At 44.8% G+C, this 19,260-nt stretch overlaps 1 protein-coding gene across 1 annotated transcript in view; it reads left to right on the forward strand.

Annotated features, from left to right (window-relative positions):
* ZSWIM8 (zinc finger SWIM-type containing 8) overlaps nucleotides 1-19,260 on the forward strand; it is a 139,033-nt gene that overhangs the window by 92,698 nt on the left and 27,075 nt on the right. The window contains exons 6-15 of the mRNA XM_074958448.1: nucleotides 1,921-2,002; nucleotides 2,453-2,573; nucleotides 3,017-3,218; nucleotides 4,410-4,585; nucleotides 7,455-8,454; nucleotides 10,603-10,734; nucleotides 13,218-13,397; nucleotides 14,686-14,869; nucleotides 15,449-15,547; nucleotides 16,563-16,687. Of these exons, the coding sequence (XP_074814549.1) occupies nucleotides 1,921-2,002; nucleotides 2,453-2,573; nucleotides 3,017-3,218; nucleotides 4,410-4,585; nucleotides 7,455-8,454; nucleotides 10,603-10,734; nucleotides 13,218-13,397; nucleotides 14,686-14,869; nucleotides 15,449-15,547; nucleotides 16,563-16,687 (2,301 nt within the window). The remainder of the gene's footprint in view (nucleotides 1-1,920; nucleotides 2,003-2,452; nucleotides 2,574-3,016; nucleotides 3,219-4,409; nucleotides 4,586-7,454; nucleotides 8,455-10,602; nucleotides 10,735-13,217; nucleotides 13,398-14,685; nucleotides 14,870-15,448; nucleotides 15,548-16,562; nucleotides 16,688-19,260) is intronic.

Genomic DNA, 19,260 nt, shown 5'->3' on the forward strand with positions numbered 1-19,260 from the left:
TTCCTCAGTGCTGCAGCCTTCAATGTGTGAGGTTGTCTTAGCAAGTGATTTCTCACCTCTCTACATCTTGCAAAACTATAGTAATGGGAAAGCTGCAAGAGCCACCTAATGCCTAGCCTGTTTCTCCAGGTGCGTCATAGACACGAAATGCCCCCACTGAACAGTTGTGGTTATTGTTTTCCTTCGGTCTGTTTATAAGTGAAGATTGGCCCATATCATTCACAAATTTCTTACTATGTAGGAGGATGTGCAGTGTTTTATGCTTTAGTCTCAGGTACACGATCACGTTTACCCCAGCATTTTTCTGTGCAAAGTGGGGGTATGTTGAGAGTGGAGGCCTGTCTTTGACCCTCTGTTGTATCACTCTTAAGTCTGAGCTATCTTCATAATCCATTGTGCTCATTGTGAGCATGAATCCTGGTAGCAAATGGATCCAAGACTGCAGCCCTATACTAGTTTGAAAATCAGGAAAGCCAGCCTTCCTCCCTGCATTGTGGCTCCTAGGAAGGCCGGACTAAACCTGGGTTTTAAAGCTCCAAATCACCTGGAGACAGTGCTATTCAGCTTCTTAGGGAATGACTTGGGGATAAGAAATGGAAGCATATATAGTGGGGACAAGAAAATGGTGGTGGTGGCCTCTCAACTGCGGCCACTCAAAAGAGAAGCTTGGAATTTTACTGCTGTCTCCCATTCTCCCCCAGAAGGTTTGATCAGCCACTCCTTTCCGTGTTGCTTTGGTTTACCTGTTAGGATGCAAACTCTATGATGCAAACTTTGCATAAAGGTTTACATTAAGAAGAAAGGTGAAAAAGTGGAATGACTAGGGTTATACTATGTTATCAGCAATAGCGCATGGCGTTCCCTCCACTCTCCTGTTTTTTAAAAGGGCTATTACATGTGTCCAGCATGCAGGAACCTCTGGGTTGAAAACTAGGAAAGGAGCCCTGTCAGGGTTCACTCCCCACTCTGAACTCTAGGGTACAGATGTCGGGACCCGCATGAAAGACCCCCTAAGCTTATTTCTACCAACTTAGGTTAAAACTTCCCTAAGGCACGAAGTCTTTGCCCTTGGATTAGATAAAACGCTGCCACCGCCAAGTGATTTAACAAACAACCAGGGAAAGGACGACTTGGAGTTCCTATTTCCCCAAAATATCCCCCCAAGCCATTGCAACCCCTTTCCTGGGGAGGCTTGAGAATAAACAAGATGATCACAAACCAGCCTTGGATTTTTAAGACCCAAAAAACCCAATCAGATTCTTAAAAAACAGAACTTTATCTGAAGAACAAAAAAAGATAAGAGAACAACTCTGTAAGATCAGAATGGAAGATAATCTTACAGGCAGTCAGATTCAAAACACAGAGAATCCCTCGGGGCAAAACCTTAAGTTACAAAAAGACACAAAAACAGAAATACACATTTCCTCCAGCACAGCAAATTTCACAAGCCAGAACAAAGAGAACCTAACACATTTTCTAGCTAGATTACTTACTAACTTTACAGGAGTTGATTTTGCATCCTTGATCTGTTCCCGGCAAAGGTATCACACAGACAGACAAAAGGCCCCCCCCCCCCCCCCCCCCCGATTTGAAAGTATCTTGTCCCCTCATTGGTCATTTTGGGTCAGGTGTCAGCAGGGTTACCTGAGCTTCTTAACCCTTTACAGGTGAAAGGACTTTGCCTCTGGCCAGGAGGGATTTTATAGCACTATATACAGAAAAGTGGTTACCCTTCCCTTTATATTTATGACAAGCCCTAAAGGGTAACCTGGATTTAAGTGTTTTTAAACTGCTCTGACAAGCCAACAGTTCCACAGTAACAATAATGAAAATCAGAGTAGCTTCTTGGTTTGTTATGACAAGGCAAGACATGCAGATTTACTTTCAAGTCACATTCAATATGTTTCTCTTGTGTTTTAGATTCTTCCTACTGCTCAGCGCCTACTGGATGAGCTGCTATCTTCTCAGTCCACTGCCATCAACACAGTGTGTGGAGCCCCAGGTAATTTGCATAGTTTTTCTCTGATTTGATTCTCTGTTATCTGCCTCAAGGATGGGAGCAGATATTTCTCCGTTGGGTGATGTTACTAAATTACTGGGACACTGCTCCTGAGATTGCTGTGGGAAGACAAGGAAAGGGGATAAGTGTAAGGATATGTGTAAACAGAGTTACTGGAGGGAACTGCTGGTGCTGCAGACTGATGAGAAGGCATGGTGTGGAATCTTTAGATACTGCACAGCTTGGCTATTTTCAGTGGAAGATATTTTCCATTAACCCATTGTGCAATGACTGCAATATGTTTCCAGGCCCCATGAACAGTTCTGAGACTGTTGCTTTCTGGATGGGATGAAGTTAAGGCGCCTTGCTTATATGTGGCCTGCAATTTCTTGGGTTGTGGGGTGTAGACAGCATCTCTCCGACACCTGCAAACTGTGTATGTTCTTTCTCAAGATCCCACTGCTGGTCCCTCAGCCTCAGACCAAAGCACCTGGTACCTGGATGAATCTACTTTAAGTGACAACATAAAGAAAACCCTTCACAAATTCTGTGGGCCCTCTCCTGTTGTCTTCAGGTAAACTGCATCATCTTCAGAGTAAGGACTGTATTCCTGCCTACAAAGGGTTGCGGAACATGGACTCAGAGTCCATGGGAGTGCTCTCCTTTGCTTCTACATGGACTGTATGGTGTATAAGTGAGCATCGTGCCATGAAACTAAGGATGCTTAATTGTGGGGTCACTCTCCCAGGTAATGTTCTCTGTCTGTGCATGTCTGTTGCAATGTTGAGTCTCAGTAGATAAAAACCCTCTCTAGCACTCATTTAGTCTGTGCACAATGTGTATATATATATATAACTTGCCTGTTCCTGTCTGACTCCTGTTATGCTTACTCTTAAGTGACATACATTTGTCAAAGCCCCTCTCAAAATGGAAATATTTGATGGCCCAGAATCTGTTTTTGTGCTGCTGTGCTCTGTCGTCTTCATTCCTGTTCTCCTTCCCCTTTCACTCTCTCAGTGATGTGAACTCTATGTACCTCTCCTCCACGGAGCCACCAGCCGCTGCCGAGTGGGCATGTCTCCTGCGTCCCCTGAGAGGGAGAGAGCCTGAGGGGATCTGGAACCTCCTCTCTATTGTTCGGGAGATGTTCAAGAGAAGGGACAGCAATGCAGCCCCTCTGCTGGAGATCCTGACTGACCAGTGTCTGACCTATGAGCAGGTATTCAGTCCCTCCAGGGGAAGCAGATCAGCCACTGGGGAACCAGTCAATGGTGATGACTGTTCAATGCTGTTAGAATTAATGGCTTGGAAAAATTTACAGTCTTTATGTGCATTGTGGGAGAGGCACATTCCCTCCAAAGTGAACTGCTCTTCAGTGAGCTTCTGTGGTCTGACTTTGGGTGCTGGATCGGTGATGCTCACAACTCCATTGCACCCCATGATGATGTCAAATATGTGTATTTGTATTAACACTGGTATGTGGTTTAAATCCTTTTTGTCATCTCTTGCCTGTGCATCTTTTGTCCAGTCAGTGCAGTTTACTCTGTTGATTTTTCCAAAACAAAGTCCCATCTGTTATGACCATTACTTTTGTATTGACTTTAAGGGATATGGTTGGATGACAGAATTTCAGACTCTTTGGTTATTTGGTAGAAAATAGCTTTTGGAAGCTTTGAGCCTTTACTTTAAATCTGTTAACAATAGCAATAATAATAACAATTTTGTGTGAATTTAGTGGTAGGGAAAAGCTTCATTTTGACAATCCTAGACACTGAGGTTGTCACTCCACATTGCAGGTGTAAACATGGGTTTCTTCAGTGCATGCTTTTCCCCCCATTACTCTATCATATACCTCTACCTTAGTTGGAGTGGGGAAAATCAAAGATTTCTCTCTCCATGCCCATTCAGTCCTTGCTCTGTCTGATGATGTAGCTAAGAAGAGAACCATTTGTGAGAGTGGATATTATCTAGGCATCTGTTCTTTCACAGCCAGACTGAACCTACAAAATTCATTTCACATAGGTCACTCAACTGCAACCAGGAGGTGGTAACTTTTAGTCACTACCAGTGTGCTGGATTTGCCACTATTGTACTGCAGAGTATGTTTTATAGCTCTTTTCCCTATCTCCAGTCATTCTGCTCTTGTTTTCATTCTTGTCTGAGGTTCCATCCAGCTCTATGTTTCTAGGGGTCCCTTCTTTGTGTGCCTCTGCTTTAATGCCCATAATTCATTTAGAAAGAAATAAAAAACAAGGTATTGCATGCCTAGCAACAGAATTTACTATTCCTGATTGTCATTTATGATTTACTTCCAGAATTCAGGTCCTCCAGCCTGTGCAAATGTGGGGTGGGTGGGACTCGGGAATCGGATGTTTGGGCACAGCTGCATTGAATGTATCTTCTTCTGCAGATAACGGGTTGGTGGTACAGCGTGCGAACATCTGCATCCCACAGCAGCGCTAGCGGGCACACTGGCCGCAGTAATGGTCAGTCGGAAGTGGCTGCTCATGCCTGTGCCAGCATGTGTGATGAGATGGTGGTTCTCTGGAGGCTGGCTGTCCTAGACCCAACCATCAGCCCACAGAGGTAAGCACCAGGATCAGATAATCTTTAATGAATTCATTAAAGAGTCCAGTCCAACCCCCACTATTTAGCTCTGTGGTGCACACGAACTCTTAGCTTTCTTTCCTTACATGTCTAGTGATTGCCTAATAAGGAAAGTATGATTCAAATTGTTCTGCTGTCCATCCTCATGGCCAAGATGGGCTCTAATGTCCAAGATAAACTTAATCACTTTCAGCTTTAATTGCTAGTATTACTCTGTGTTTTTAACCCTGATTTCCAGAGTGAATAATTTGTCTCTTGTCTGTGTGGTTCCTTTTAACATGCAAGTATGGTTATGCACTTAATTTTTCTAATCTCTCCTGATGGAGAGAGCCTTTCTGGAATGGCAGTGCCCTGAAGGATTCAGTTCAGTGATAACACCCAGCCTCTTCTTCATAACTGGTTTCTGGAGTTTCTAGTTTAGAACTAATGTAGTCTTTGCTAAGTATCTTGCATTGTTTTGCATTACATTTCAGCTCACGCTGGATCAGCCAAGTGGCAAAGGTGTCCAGATACAGTTGTATTTTTGGTTTATCCTGCTGTACTTGCTGTATATTTTAGCTTAGTATAGACTGCTGATTTGAGCCCTGGATGCATGTATGTATATTCATTATGGTATTGATGTATGTTTAAGAATACTGGCCCCTGCAGGATACCATTTTGTCTCTGCCCCATTCTGATGTAACACTGATAACTCATTGCCTCTTATTAGTCAGTCTTCCTTACTATACTAGTCAGACCATACTTCTTTGGTGTCTGTGCTGCTTGGGCAGTGCTGTCAAATGCTTTGCTGAAATCTAGTTTACCGACACGCCCAAATTGCCCTTATCGATCTACCCTGTTTCTATATTGAAAATGCCTATTCAGTTCAGTATGGCATGATCTGTTTTATCAATCTGTAGTTGTAACTGGCTAGATTCCTCCACATGTCACACATACATTGTAATGCTTTCTTAGTACTTTAACTTGCAATTTAGTAGTTTCACAGGTTTCTTCTTTACCCAGATCATTCATTATTCTTAAACTTTTTTTTAATAATTGGAACTATATTTTGCTTTCTGCAGTCTTGTGTATATTCCTCGTGTGTATTCCTCGATGTAGTGACAATTATTGCTAGTAATCCTGTTTTCTCAGCCAGTACTTTCAGGCCTCTGGGATGAAGCATGATGATTTATAAACCACAATACTTTGCTAACTTGCACACAATTGACTACCCTCTCCATTTAGCAATAATTGAATAGTAGATGCTGTGTTCAGGTCTCATGTTAAGACGACTTCTTTTATTTTTTACAAAATGTCATAGCTTATGTCATGTTTTATAAAATGTTTGCAGTATTAGGCAAGATATGATGCAGTGCGTTGTCTGTTTGTTATGAAAGATCATAAACAAGAAAAGTTTACTCTTGGTTTGTCAGAATTAATGAAGCCAGGATGATCATTTTGGCATATTTGCTTTTTAGCTCTTTGTTCACTTTCCAATCTTCTAAATTATTATTAAACATTAATATAAAGTCATAACTTTGTAGGATACATCAGTGAGATTAAAAAATTGTGGTCTCTGCCCCTAGAGAGTTTACAGTCTGAAATAGGAAAAAAAAATACCCAGAGAGACAAAGGGAAGACAGTAGGGAATCAGGCACGAGGTTTAAAACAAACAAAAATGTGAGTTATGTTATGTAGTCAGTAAAACATAAAAGTTGTTTTGTTGTTTATAAGGCGGAGTCAAATCATTCTTCCCTTCTATATAGTAGATGTCTATCTTAACGTTCCAGTCATCTGATTAATTCCAAATTGCTAAAAGTTCGTACTTCATTTCAAGCATAATTCAAATGCCTCTTGCTTTATTTCCAATTCGTCTACAGTTTGTATAGAGTCACCAGAAAGGTGCCCACTTTCAATTCCTTTGACTTGTTTTATTCTCATTCCTGCATGCTGTTTTTCAGTGGAGCATAATGAGGCTTGCTACAGCCTTCACAACTTGTTGCAGCTTCCCCCTATCCTAATGGTACCTTTTCTATGAGTAGTTCCCCTGCCCCTTGCTACCTTTTTAACTAATCCCCATCAGCCTATTCCTAGCTAATTGGTTTTCTTAGTGGTCAAATGGAAACAGTTGGTGGTATAGAGTTCCTTTTATCCTAATGAGTCCAAACTCTTACACCCCTTGCTCAGTTTACCTCTACCACCTTTTGCTTCTGGGTCTGATAAAATCACTAGAAGATTGAGGTGTTCAGTTTTGTTCCCCAGAACTCTGGAATCAATGGCAAAGGTAGGAGGGGGGTTCACTGAAAAACTTGGGATTTCCCCAGTGCTTTAGCAATGTTTTCCTTGGCACTTTGGATGGTTTGTGTAGGCTTTAGTGTTCACGAGAGGCGGACCAATAGCACTGATTGGAGCCAGGCATAGTACAGCTTCAAGCCCTATGCAAACTTTCTCACTTTGCTTTGCCAGTGATTCTTATTCCGGATGTACAACAGTTCCCTGTTGTAGTTCTTTGCTGTTTTACCAGAGTGCTAATGTCACATCTGTGATGGGTGAACTTTGGGATGTAGCTGCTCAGGAGCTCACAAGCCAGTGCTTCATCCTGAGCCCCCAGTCTACAACACATTCCCATGTTTGACTTGGCAGCATTTGGCTTCCATGGCATAGGCCTGTGTAGAAGCTGATTTTTGACACGTCTCTTTCCTTTATCTTCTCTGTGCTGTTTTCTGACCGACTATGCCATTTACGCTAATTCAGCAGAAGGGTTTTCTGGGGGAGGATGAGGTATTCTGTGAGGTGGGGGGTGTTTTGTCATGGTGTGTTTTATGACTGCTTTCTGATCTGTCTTCTCTTCCCTCTCCTCTTCCTCCAGGCGCAGGGACCTTTGCACCCAGCTCAGACAGTGGCAGCTGAAAGTCATAGATAATGTCAAGAGGGGGCAGCACAAGAAATCCCTAGAGAAGCTCTTCCAAGGTTTCAAGCCAGCTGTGGAAGCCTGTTACTTCAACTGGGAGGAGGCCTATCCCATCCCTGGCATCACCTACAGCAGCACTGATAAGAAGAATTCGTTCTGTTGGGTAAAGGCCGTCCAGCAGAGGAACTGTCGGCTGCAGTGTGTGGAAATCACGTGTGAGGCTGGCAGAGGCCATGGGCAGGAACCTGGGGGAACCTGTCTGCAGCCAGGGGACAGGTCACGCCCCTCTTCGCAAGAGCCAGCTGTCCGTCCTAAGGAACTTATTGGGAAGCGGAAAGTTGTCACTGAAGCCCCCCAGAGGGCTCTGCGCCGACTTTCAGCGGAAGGAGATAAGGTGGTTTATAAGACAGCAGTAGGCAAGGCCAAGCTGCCAGTGGGGAAAAGCTTAGCCAGTAAACATAGTGGGAAACGCCGCATGAGCAGTGAAGACAGCTCTCTGGAACCAGACTTGGCAGAGATGAGCCTGGATGACAGCAGCTTGGCTCTGGGGGCGGAGGCCAGTAACACCTTCAGTTTCACGGAGAGCCCCCTGAATAGGAGCTACAGGGACACCTTTGAAGATGACGGGGGGGTGTACTTCTCGGAGGGTCCTGAGCCCAGCATCCGGAGCAATCCTGCTGCCAAGAAAGCTCCAAAGGATCCCCTGGAAGAAGTGGGCAGTGGAGACGACGATCTGCCTTCTGCAGATGAGAACGGTGCAAGCCGGAAGCAAGAAGTGGGAGAGAATGGTGCAGCAGGGGGCGGGGAGGAGGGAGAAGAGGAAGATGATTACCAGGTATACTATCTGAATCCACAGGAGGTGGCCAAGGAGGAGGAGGACAAAGCAGAGGGGGGGAATGAAGAGGAGCAGGACATCTTTGCTGGTATAAAGCCCTTGGAGCAGGAGAACAGGATGGAGGTGAGCTAGCTCTAGTTGGAAAATAGCAACGTGATTATTTTTCTTAGTTTTTGTGAGTGTAACATATATAAAGTAAGTAAAAGAACATTATTAAGTTTGTGAAGAAAGGCAGGAATTAAAGTTGGTTGTGCTGCATTATTTTGGTCCCCATTATGATAGCCTTTATGCTGTTTTTTCCTGACCTCAGCGGAAGGGTGAGATTTGGTATCACACGTTCCATTTGAGCCTCTGGTGGGCAGTGTGTTCTAGTGATCGCAAACGCTTCTACCCATTTCCCCCAAAGCTTGACCCTTCTGTCCCTGGCCTAGATTTGTCTGTTCCCCATCCCTGGCTGCTTTTTCCAGTCTCCTCACCTAGCCATTTCTAATCTCCCCTGCCCCTAGATTCCTTGTGCCAGGTTTCCGGCTCCCCATCCCAGCGTTCTTGCCCAGTCATTTCCAGTCCCCCACAATCACCTGGTTCCTTGTTCCTAGCCCCCACTTCCCCCCCCCCCCCCACACACACACAAAATCAACCCAGCTCCTTGTTCCCAATATCCTTGCCCAACCAGTTCTACTTCCTCCCTCCCACCATCTTGTCTGACCAGTCTCATTCCCTGTCCCCACTGGCTCCCAGGCCCAGTCTCCCTCCCCAGATTCCTTATACAATCTCAGCATTGTTTACCCCAGCTCATTGTTAGATCTCTCTCTCTCTCTCTCTCTCTCTCTCTCTCTCTCTCTCACCCCACTGGTTCCCAGTCCTAGTTTGCTTGCTCTGCTGGTCCTAGTCTCCCCTCCCCCTCAGCTCCTCATCTAATCTGTCTCCTGCCACTTGCTGGCTCCCAATCCTAGTCTCTTGCCCAGCCAGTCCCTCCAACTTCCAGCCTCAGTTTCCCTCTCCCTCACCAGCTTCCAGTCCGAGTCTTTCCTCCCTTCTCCAAGGTGTCTTTTTTCCAATCTGCTCCCCAAACCCCAGGTCGAGCTCTTGTCACCTCTGGATTCAAATTACACAGGTTTCTTCTCCATACTGCTTGGGCCTGCAGAGCAGACACTGAAAGCACAGGAGAGGCAGGCTCCCTGCTCTCAATTCTGATGCCCAGCCCCGGCTGCAGCAATCCAGAGGGGCAAGGGCAGGTGAAGTCCTGTGAAGCTCAGCCCAATGTGGATAAATTTTGGGGGAATTTATCTGTGAAGCTCTAAGTCTCTCACGAGCATGGGCAAATGGTGCTTTTTTCCCCCAAAGGCTATAACTTGGCTAAATTTGGGTGGATTTTAATGGGAACATCCAAAGGCACATCTCTGACAAAGACCACTCCCCTTCCAAATTTCAAGTCTCTGCTCCTAAGCATGGGGGCACTAGAGCTTCTCAAAGAAAATGTTAAACATGAACAAAACTAACATATTTCTCCTAGCCTCGCTCTGGAACAGCTGAATTGCTGAAAATGTATTCCTCTTAGCCTGAGGCAGACACCCAATCAGGAAAATTTCAGCCCAAAAAGTTAGTTTGATAAAGTGACAAGCAAATGAAAACAGGGTCTTATAAAGGCAAATGTCAGGCAATCTTAATAGGTTGTGCTACCAGTCCCGTGTATCAAAACCTCAAAAGTATGCCTGGAACTTCGCAGATGAGTGGGAGGAGCTTATGTTGAAGTACACAGTGCACTGAGGAAGGGATATTGGGATGCTAGGAAAGGGGGAGAGAGAATTAATTATACATGTTGATTTTGATTTTTGTTTGCGGTTTTTCCCCACTCATAGACACTTAGATATTTATGAAGATCAGAAGGGGCCCCTGTGATGATCTAGTCTGACCTCCTGTATAATGCAGGCCACAGGACTTCACTGAATTGATTCTTGTTTGAACGAGAGCATATTGTTGAGAAAAATGTGCAATATTGATGTAATTGCCTCTGTTAGCACTTCGAGGGAAGGGGATTAGACCTCTTGGAAGCTGTGTTTTTGAGAAGCGTTGGAGAGCATGGTGGAGCTGTTCCAGGCAGAGGGGCTGCATAACAGAAGGCAGGAACATGAACGTTAGATACAAATCTGAGCTCAGATCAGTGTTTAACTCTGTTTTTAGTGACACCAAATGAGAAAATGGGCAGGATGGGGTTGACTCCAGCTGTGAGGTGCATGGACTAAATCTGATCCTCTATCGCTTTATTTTCAGATCCTCTTTGCCTGTGCAGAGGCTCTCTATGCACACGGATACAGTAATGAAGCATGCCGTCTGACTGTAGAACTGGCCAGGGACCTACTGGCCAACCCTCCAGATCTCAAGGTGGAGCAGCCCCCAACCAAGGTAGAGAGGTGCCCTTGTGAAAAGAAGGGAGAGTGGGGAGGAATACACGGGATTGCCAGCCCAACAATTCAAAAATCATGAGTCATATGGAAAAAGATCATGAAGTTTGCCCTAAAATCATGAGGTTAAAAATAATTATATTGTGTTTTGGTCTTGATTTTTGAACTCTCGCTGCCTGTCCACTGTGTCAAGGGCACAGAAACACTTGGGCAGATGAACAGAATTTCACCATGCAGCAAGACTCAAATGCAGTAATATTCGCTGGTGGTGGTTCTTCTCTCTGCACAGGGCTGTGCCAGGCCTTGGCCTGCCCTGAACCCCCTTTAGATCAGACTTCTCTGGCTGTTCAGCATTTCACCTGAAAAAGGGCAATGGGTCCTTCAGCATGACTTGAAGGGACTTTCAGTCATCCCTACCCTCACTAGACCCGGCGCCTCACACAGCCTTCCTATCTCTGCCTGCACTCAAGTGTTCTTGTCTGCCAGATGGGAACCACAATGAACATCTCCTACCAATGGTCCCTTGTGGATCTACACCTTCCATTTGAACAAAACACTTGATTTAACATTGCACCCTGGAAGCATGTTTAAAGCAAATGTCACTGTGTGCTACATAATTAAATGCCAATACCAAAAATACGGCCTTGTTTTTCCATAGCCCTACATTCACTTCACTTACCTGGTCTTCATGGATTTTCCATACCTCTTCCGTATTTAAACCCTCAGTCACTTCCTTTATAACATGCACCATTGCTTGGACCCTGAGAGAGCAAACTCCTCTGGAAGTTGAGCACATGTTAACAATGCATTTTTAGTCTCTAGAGTTGTCTTCTAAAGTGGTGGAAGCTTTGGGATTTCGGAGTAGAGAATTGCAAGTGGGAGGAAATGAGAGAGAGGAAAGGATGGCTGGGAATCCACATGGCATTAAGCCGACTACGCTCGTCTTGGTGGTGTCCCTGCCATTGAAAGGGAATCAGGGTTATAGAATCATAGAAGATTAGGGTTGGAAGAGACCACTGGAGGTCATCTAGTCCAACCCCCTGTTCAAAGCAGGACCAGCCCCAACTAAATCATCCCAGCCAGGGCTTTGTCAAGCCGGGCCTTAAAAACTTCTAAGAATGGAGATTCCACCACCTCCCCAGGTAACCCTTCCAGTGCTTCACCACCCTCCTAGTGAAATAATATTTCCTAATATCCAACCTAGACCTCCCCCACTGCAACTTGAGACCATTGCTCCTTGTTCTGTAATCTGTCACTGAGAACAGCTGAGCTCCATCTCTTTGGAACCCCCCCTTCAGGTAGTTGAAGGCTGCTATCAAATCCCCCTTTACCCTTCTCTTCTGCATCCTAAACAATCCCAGTTCCCTCAGCCTCTCCTCATAAGTCATGTGCCCCAGCCCCTGATCAGTTTCGTTGCTCTCTGCTGAACTCCCTCCAATTTGTCCACATCTTTTCTGTAGTAGGGGGCCCAAAACTGGACACAATACTCCACATGTGGCCTCACCAGTGCCGAATAGAGGGGAATAATCACTTCCCTTAATCTGCTGACAATGCTCCTGCTAATGCAGCCCAATATCCCGTTAGCCTTCTTGGCAATAAGGGCACACTGTTGACTCATATCCAGCTTCTCGTCCACTGTAATCCCTAGGTCGTTTTCTGCACAACTGCTGCCTAGCCATTCGGTCCCCAGCCTGTAGTGGTGCATGGGATTCTTCTGTTCTAAGTGCAGGACTCTGCACTTGTCCTTGTTGAACCTCATCAGATTTCTTTTGGCCCAATCCTCCAATTTGTCTAGGTCACTCTGGACCCTATCCCTACCCTCCAGCGAATCTACCTCTCCCCCCAGCTTAGTGTCATCTGTGAATTTGCTGAGGGTGCAATCCATCCCATCATCCAGATCATTAATGAAGATGTTGAACAAAACCGGCCCCAGGACAAACCCCTGGGGTACTCTACTTGATACCAGCTGCCAACTAGACATTGAGCCGTTGATCACTACCCGTTAAGCCTGACGATCTAGCCAGCTTTCTATCCACCTTATAGTCTATTAATCCAATCCATACTTTTTTTTTAACCTTGCTGGCAAGAATATAGTTGTTATATAGTTTGTCCAAGCCAGCACCCACCTGCTAAAATGGTCCAATATTGGAAGAGATGGCTTAGTGAGGAGGCAGGAGCCCCCATTGCATTGTCATATGAGGGAAGGGTAGACAGATGCTGTGGGGGAGGAGCACCAAAAGAAGTGCATGTAAAATTGGGTCTGTTTCATCACCCAGAAACTGCTGGATTATGGAGGGGGACAGGGCAATAGGTAGAGCCAGGACAAAACAGTGCTTCCAGAATAATAGGTGCGTGTTCTCCTCAGTGCACAGGTGGGGAGGAGCTCCTGCAGGCAGGAGCATAGGGGGAATCACCGGCACATCCTTGCACTGCTGGGATCAATTCATTTCCTAACAAACCTGTTATGAACTACTCCTCACACAGGGGAAGAAGAACAAGGTGTCAACCAGCAAGCAGACGTGGATGGCAACCAACACCCTGTCCAAAGCTGCTTTCCTGCTGACAGTGCTGAGCGAGAGGCTGGAATACCACAACCTGGCCTTCCGCATTGGCATGTTCGCCCTGGAGCTACAGAGGCCTCCTGCCTCTACCAAGGCCCTGGAGGTATAAAGTGGCTCAGAAAGACTATACCTGTGAGCAGCACTGCGCTGCTGGGGTTTCCCCCTTCGTGCTCAAGTATTCCCCGTTAGAGTTCTGTGCATCGGGTCCTGCCTTTAGGAGTTCTCTCAGAATTAGTCTTCAAAGAGCCAAGCAGGCACTGAGTGAGTCCGTAAGTGACCTAGAATTTGTGTAGCAAAGGTTACTCCTATGTTGAAGACACCTTGGGCTAAATCTGTGGGAGGAAGTTCAGCGCTTGTCTACAGGAGAAAGTTGCAATTGTTTACCTTAAGAGGTAAACTTAAAATGATTTAATTAAACTGATGGAAACCCCTGTGTGGGCACTCTAAACTGATCTGAAATAAAGCCATTCTGGAGTTCCCCACAGGGTTTGCACTGGTTTAACTAACTCATTTTAAATTCACACCTTAGGGTAAATTGTACTATGTATTTAGACATCTAAATGCATACACAATGGTAGGTACACAACTTCACACACTTTAATTAATGCCCATAGGCCACCTTCTGTAAAAATGTGATCTTTTCAGACCTTGGTTGTATGAGTTGCTGCTCCTGTCATTTTCTGACTTGCAAGATTGCAGAATCCCCTGAAGGTGCAGATATTACCAGGCTCCTACTAAGGAATAAACTTATTACCCGAAGGTTATCTACATTCATGCTTAACAGTGTCTGGTGAGAAGATTAAATGTGGATCTGGCATTCACTGAATGCTTAAGCTGGCATGGGAAACAGTGCATTAAAAATGGAAAGAACACTACAGTGGAGAATAACACACTGTAATCCAACAATCTTTGTTCAGTGGAATATGTACTGGAATATTGTCCATTCCCCTCTTGGACAGTCCTTTCCTCCTCAGCTGTTGTATTGCACAAGATAACATCCTTCTCTGTAGGACTGGGAATGATCTGCCTTTCTAGTGACCTATCTGGCTGGATGCTTCTCCATATGTCCTGATGAAGACTGACCTTTTTTCCCCAACCAGACCTCAGAGTAATTGGTTGGAAAGGGAAGGTGACAAGAAGGTTGTGTATAGAGTAAAGCAAGTCTATTAGACTTTCATGTCCTATGGGCTGGCCTCCAACTGGGCACCATCCTCACTATTGTTTGTGTGGGAGAAGGCAGGGAGTGGCATGAGATCAATGGATTGTATGCTAATGAATCAATAAAAACTGTTTCAGGGTTATTCCTATATTTGATCATCTGCGTAGGGCAAGATGGTTCTATGTCCAACGGTCTCTGATGGCTTTTTTTGCTTCCTTGTGGGTACCCTCAGGTGAAGCTGGCGTACCAGGAATCTGAGATTGTGGCCTTATTAAAGAAGATCCCTTTGGGCACTAATGAGATGAACACCATTCGAGGAAGGGCTGAAGAGCTGAGAGAAGGAACCTTGTGTGATTACCGCCCTGTTCTGCCTCTCATGCTGGCCAGCTTCATATTTGATGTCCTATGTACTCCAGGTACTGTCCCAGTTGGTGTGTATGCAGAAGGGGCACGTTCCTAGACTCTGAACCTTGGGGACCAAAAGAAGCTTTCAGAGAAAATATGCACTTCCCTTATGATGATTGCATCACATTCTTACTTGTTCACCCTAAAGTTATACCTACTTCTGCTGTTCCCTCCACATTGCTATGGAGACTCTCTCTTCTTCAGTACTGACCTCCTTCCTAGCTCCCCTTTCATACAAAAACATTGGGAATCTTATCACATTTCTGACCCATTTGTGTCCCTGTAAAATAGTCACAGAGCCTTTCAATATATTTTTACGACCCCACTGCTGCTTCTGTTGGGGGAAACAAATACATTAACCATCAGAAAGAGAATTTGGCTTCCAAACCCATTCTGAAGCAGAGCTTGCTAGGGTTGGAGGGGTTCAGTTGAGGGAGAGGGAGAAAGCAGCAGACTCATGCCATGACCTTAGGGCTGGAATGGTGGTTTGAAATGGGAGCACAAACCCCAGACAGATCCTAGAATACATTCTGCTTTTGGGTCCTAGCTTCATACAGCTGGGCACTAACTGTCCTCTCCTGTCTCTCCAGTGGTTTCTCCGACAGGGTCCAGACCCCCAAGCCGTAATTGGAATAATGAAATGCCTGGAGATGAGGAGCTTGGTTTTGAGGCAGCTGTTGCTGCTCTTGGTAAGAATCCAGCTCTTCCTCCACCTCAGAGGAGGAGGAGGGCTTTTCTTATTCACATTCTGAATCCTGCCCCCTTTTGTGGAGTGAATTGATGCCTGTTGACCTGGGTTTCAATTGGTGCAGAAGTGGAAGTGTTTTGGTGGGATATTGTCAGAGCTGGGGAGGGAATCTGGGCGTGGGATAACAGGAGATCTTGGGTGTCAGGTTTGAGGTGCATTGTGGGAGAAATGCAGCTGAGGACTGAAATTGACAGGTGGGCTGTTAAAGGGGTAGAGAGTGTGTTTTCAACCATTTTTGTTGCTATTTGCCTGAAAGAGTTGCCAGTTAAGCATAGCTGGAGCCTGAACAGCGCAGAGATTAACAGGCAGTCAGTTCAGAAGGGGTTAAAACTCAACAATAAAAACCCAGTAGAATTACTCCGTGGGATACTCATGGTTAGCTCAGACTTGGCTCACTCTTCATGGGTGAGTTACACAAAATTCCTGGCTTCCAATTCATGTGTTTTAGCAAGAAAGTGGTGGTGTGTATAGCAGGCTTGTGGTATTACATACGTGAGTTTAAAGTAGTATATGTGTGGTGTTATCAGAACAATTTTCTTTCCTCCACCACCTCCTCCCCAGAAGGAAAGATACACTGATAGTGTTTGAATGTCTGCTAAGTGGCCACTGCAGAAACTGGAGGCGGCAAAGAGCGTGAGCAGTCTGAGTGTCTAGTATTCCACTTCCTTTGTCTCCAGGAAGGAGCCTCAGGCAGGCCTGGACACTCACCTTTTGGCCTGTCAGGATCAGGTTACCCTGGCAGTTGCAGTGCAGAATTCTGGGACAGACTCCAGCTCTCATAGTTTATGCCCTTGAGAATGTGTAATGTCAACAAGCAAAAGAGGGCAAACTCTTTTCTTCATGACTAATAGGGGGAGATGAACAATAGAGTACAGGGAAAGAGGTAAAATGTATCAGACACTCTTAAGCCTCTTGAATTCACCTGTCTCTGCATCCTTCTCTTCTTGGCCCTGCAGGCATGAAGACGACTGTGAGTGAAGCAGAGCACCCTCTTCTCTGCGAAGGAACCCGAAGAGAGAAGGGTGATCTGGCTCTAGCTCTGATGATCACGTACAAAGATGACCAGTCTAAACTGAAAAAGGTGTGTCCCTTTAAGTGATCAGAGCTGAATTACCCTGTGTCATATCCCACTCATGGCCTTAGGGCTGCATTGTATTGCTTGTATTCTCCTTCCAAGGCAAAATCTGAGTGCATACCGTAAGTTACTCTGCACAGGCATAATTTCCAAGGGGTTCCTAAATTTCAGCCTGGTCTCTCACATCTCTCACACTTTGTTCTCGTTCACTACATCTGATCCTTCATCCATTAGGATGCTGTCACCTGTGCCTTTGGATTTTCAGGGTAGTTCTGTATCTGCTCTGGGTGCTGGCTCAGTTTTGCCCCAGGGATATTGGCCTGCATTCTTTGCCTTGCCAAAGTGTTAGTCCTGTGTTCTTTGAGGTATTGGGCTCTGTTTTACATGTTGTCCTAGTGCCAGTCCACTTTGCCCTGTAACCCGGGTACCTGTACAGAAAATTGTAACCAACATTTTACTTCATACAACAGAACCTGAGAGTTACAAACAACCTCCATTCCCAAGGTGTTCGTAACTGTGAAATGTTTGTAACTCTGAACAAAAAGTTATGGTTGTTCTTTTGGAAGTTTACAACTGAACATTGACTTAATACAGCTTTGAAACTTTAATTTAAATGAAACGAGCACAGAAATAGTGTTCTTACTTTGTCAAATCTTTTTTTAAACTTTCCCTTCATTTTTTTTTAGTAGCATACGTTTAACACAGTACTGTACTGTATTTCAGAGTAACAGCCATGTTAGTCTGTATTCGCAAAAAGAAAAGGAGTACTTGTGGCACCTTAGAGACTAACCAATTTATTTGAGCATAAGCTTTCGTGAGCTACAGCTCACTTCATCGGATGCATACTGTGGAAAGTGTAGAAGATCTTTTTATATACACACAAAGCATGAAAAAATACCTCCTCCCACCCCACTCTCCTGCTGGTAATAGCTTATCTAAAGTGATCACTCTCCTTACAATGTGTATGATGATCAAGTTGGGCCATTTCCAGCACAAATCCAGGTTTTCCTCCAACCCCTCAGACAGAGACAAACACCTACAAGATCTCTATCAAGCATTCTTACAACTACAATACCCACCTGCGGAAGTGAAGAAACGGATTGATAGAGCCAGAAGAGTTCCCAGAAGTCACCTACTACAGGACAGGCCTAACAAAGAAAATAACAGAACGCCACTAGCCGTCACCTTCAGCCCCCAACTAAAACCCCTCCAACGCATTATTAAGGATCTACAACCTATCCTGAAGGATGACTCAACACTCTCTCAAATCCTGGGAGACAGGCCAGTCCTTGCCTACAGACAGCCCCCCAACCTGAAGCAAATACTCACCAGCAACCACATACCACACAACAGAGCCACTAACCCAGGAACCTATCCTTGCAACAAAGCCCGTTGCCAACTGTGCCCACATATCTATTCAGGGGACACCATCACAGGGCCTAATAACATCAGCCACACTATCAGAGGCTCGTTCACCTGGACATCTACCAATGTGATATATGCCATCATGTGCCAGCAATGCCCCTCTGCCATGTACATTGGTCAAACTGGACAGTCTCTACGTAAAAGAATAAATGGACACAAATCAGATGTCAAGAATTATAACATTCATAAACCAGTCAGAGAACACTTCAATCTCTCTGGTCACGCGATTACAGACATGAAAGTTGTGATATTACAACAAAAAAACTTCAAATCCAGACTCCAGCGAGAAACTGTTGAATTGGAATTAATTTGCAAATTTGATACAATTAACTTAGGCTTGAATAGAGACTGGGAGTGGCTAAGTCATTATGCAAGGTAACCTATTTCCCCTTGTTTTTTCCTCCCTCCCCCCCCGCGATGTTCTTGTTAAACCCTGGATTTGTGCTGGAAATGGCCCACCTTGATTATCATACACATTGTAAGGAGAGTGATCACTTTAGATAAGCTATTACCAGCAGGAGAGTGGGGTGGGAGGAGGTATTTTTTCATGCTTTGTGTGTATATAAAAAGATCTTCTACACTTTCCACAGTATGCATCCGATGAAGTGAGCTGTAGCTCACGAAAGCTTATGCTCAAATAAATTGGTTAGTCTCTAAGGTGCCACAAGTACTCCTTTTCTTTTTGTACTGTATTTGCTTTTTTTTTTTAAACTCTGCTGCTGCCCGATAGCGTACTTCTGCTTCCAAATGCAGTGTGTGGTTGACCAGTCAGTTTGTAACTCCAGTGTTCGTAACTCTGAGGTTCTACTGTAATATATCCCAACTCAGCTGCATGTGTACACGTGTATATCTTATTTGGACTTGGAAGGACATAACTGTGCAGAACAATTAAAGAATTGCTGATTCTTCATGAAAAACTTTGAAGCCCATTCTATTCAGAAACAATTCTATTCTAGAGTATTTTCAGCATTTTTCTACCTTCTTAAAGAGTTTACCTGTTCTGCTGCTCTTTCCCCTATTTCATGTTACAATCCTCTGCCTGTGGCATTACCAGTAATCTAGACATTAGTTCACTGAGACATCAAAATTGGTTACTTTTGTGTGAATGAACAACACAAATGTATAAATTCTTAAAACCCAGATTGTTTTCATGC

Source organism: Natator depressus, chromosome 7 (genome assembly GCF_965152275.1).
Source record: "Natator depressus isolate rNatDep1 chromosome 7, rNatDep2.hap1, whole genome shotgun sequence".
NCBI lineage: Eukaryota > Metazoa > Chordata > Testudines > Cheloniidae > Natator > Natator depressus.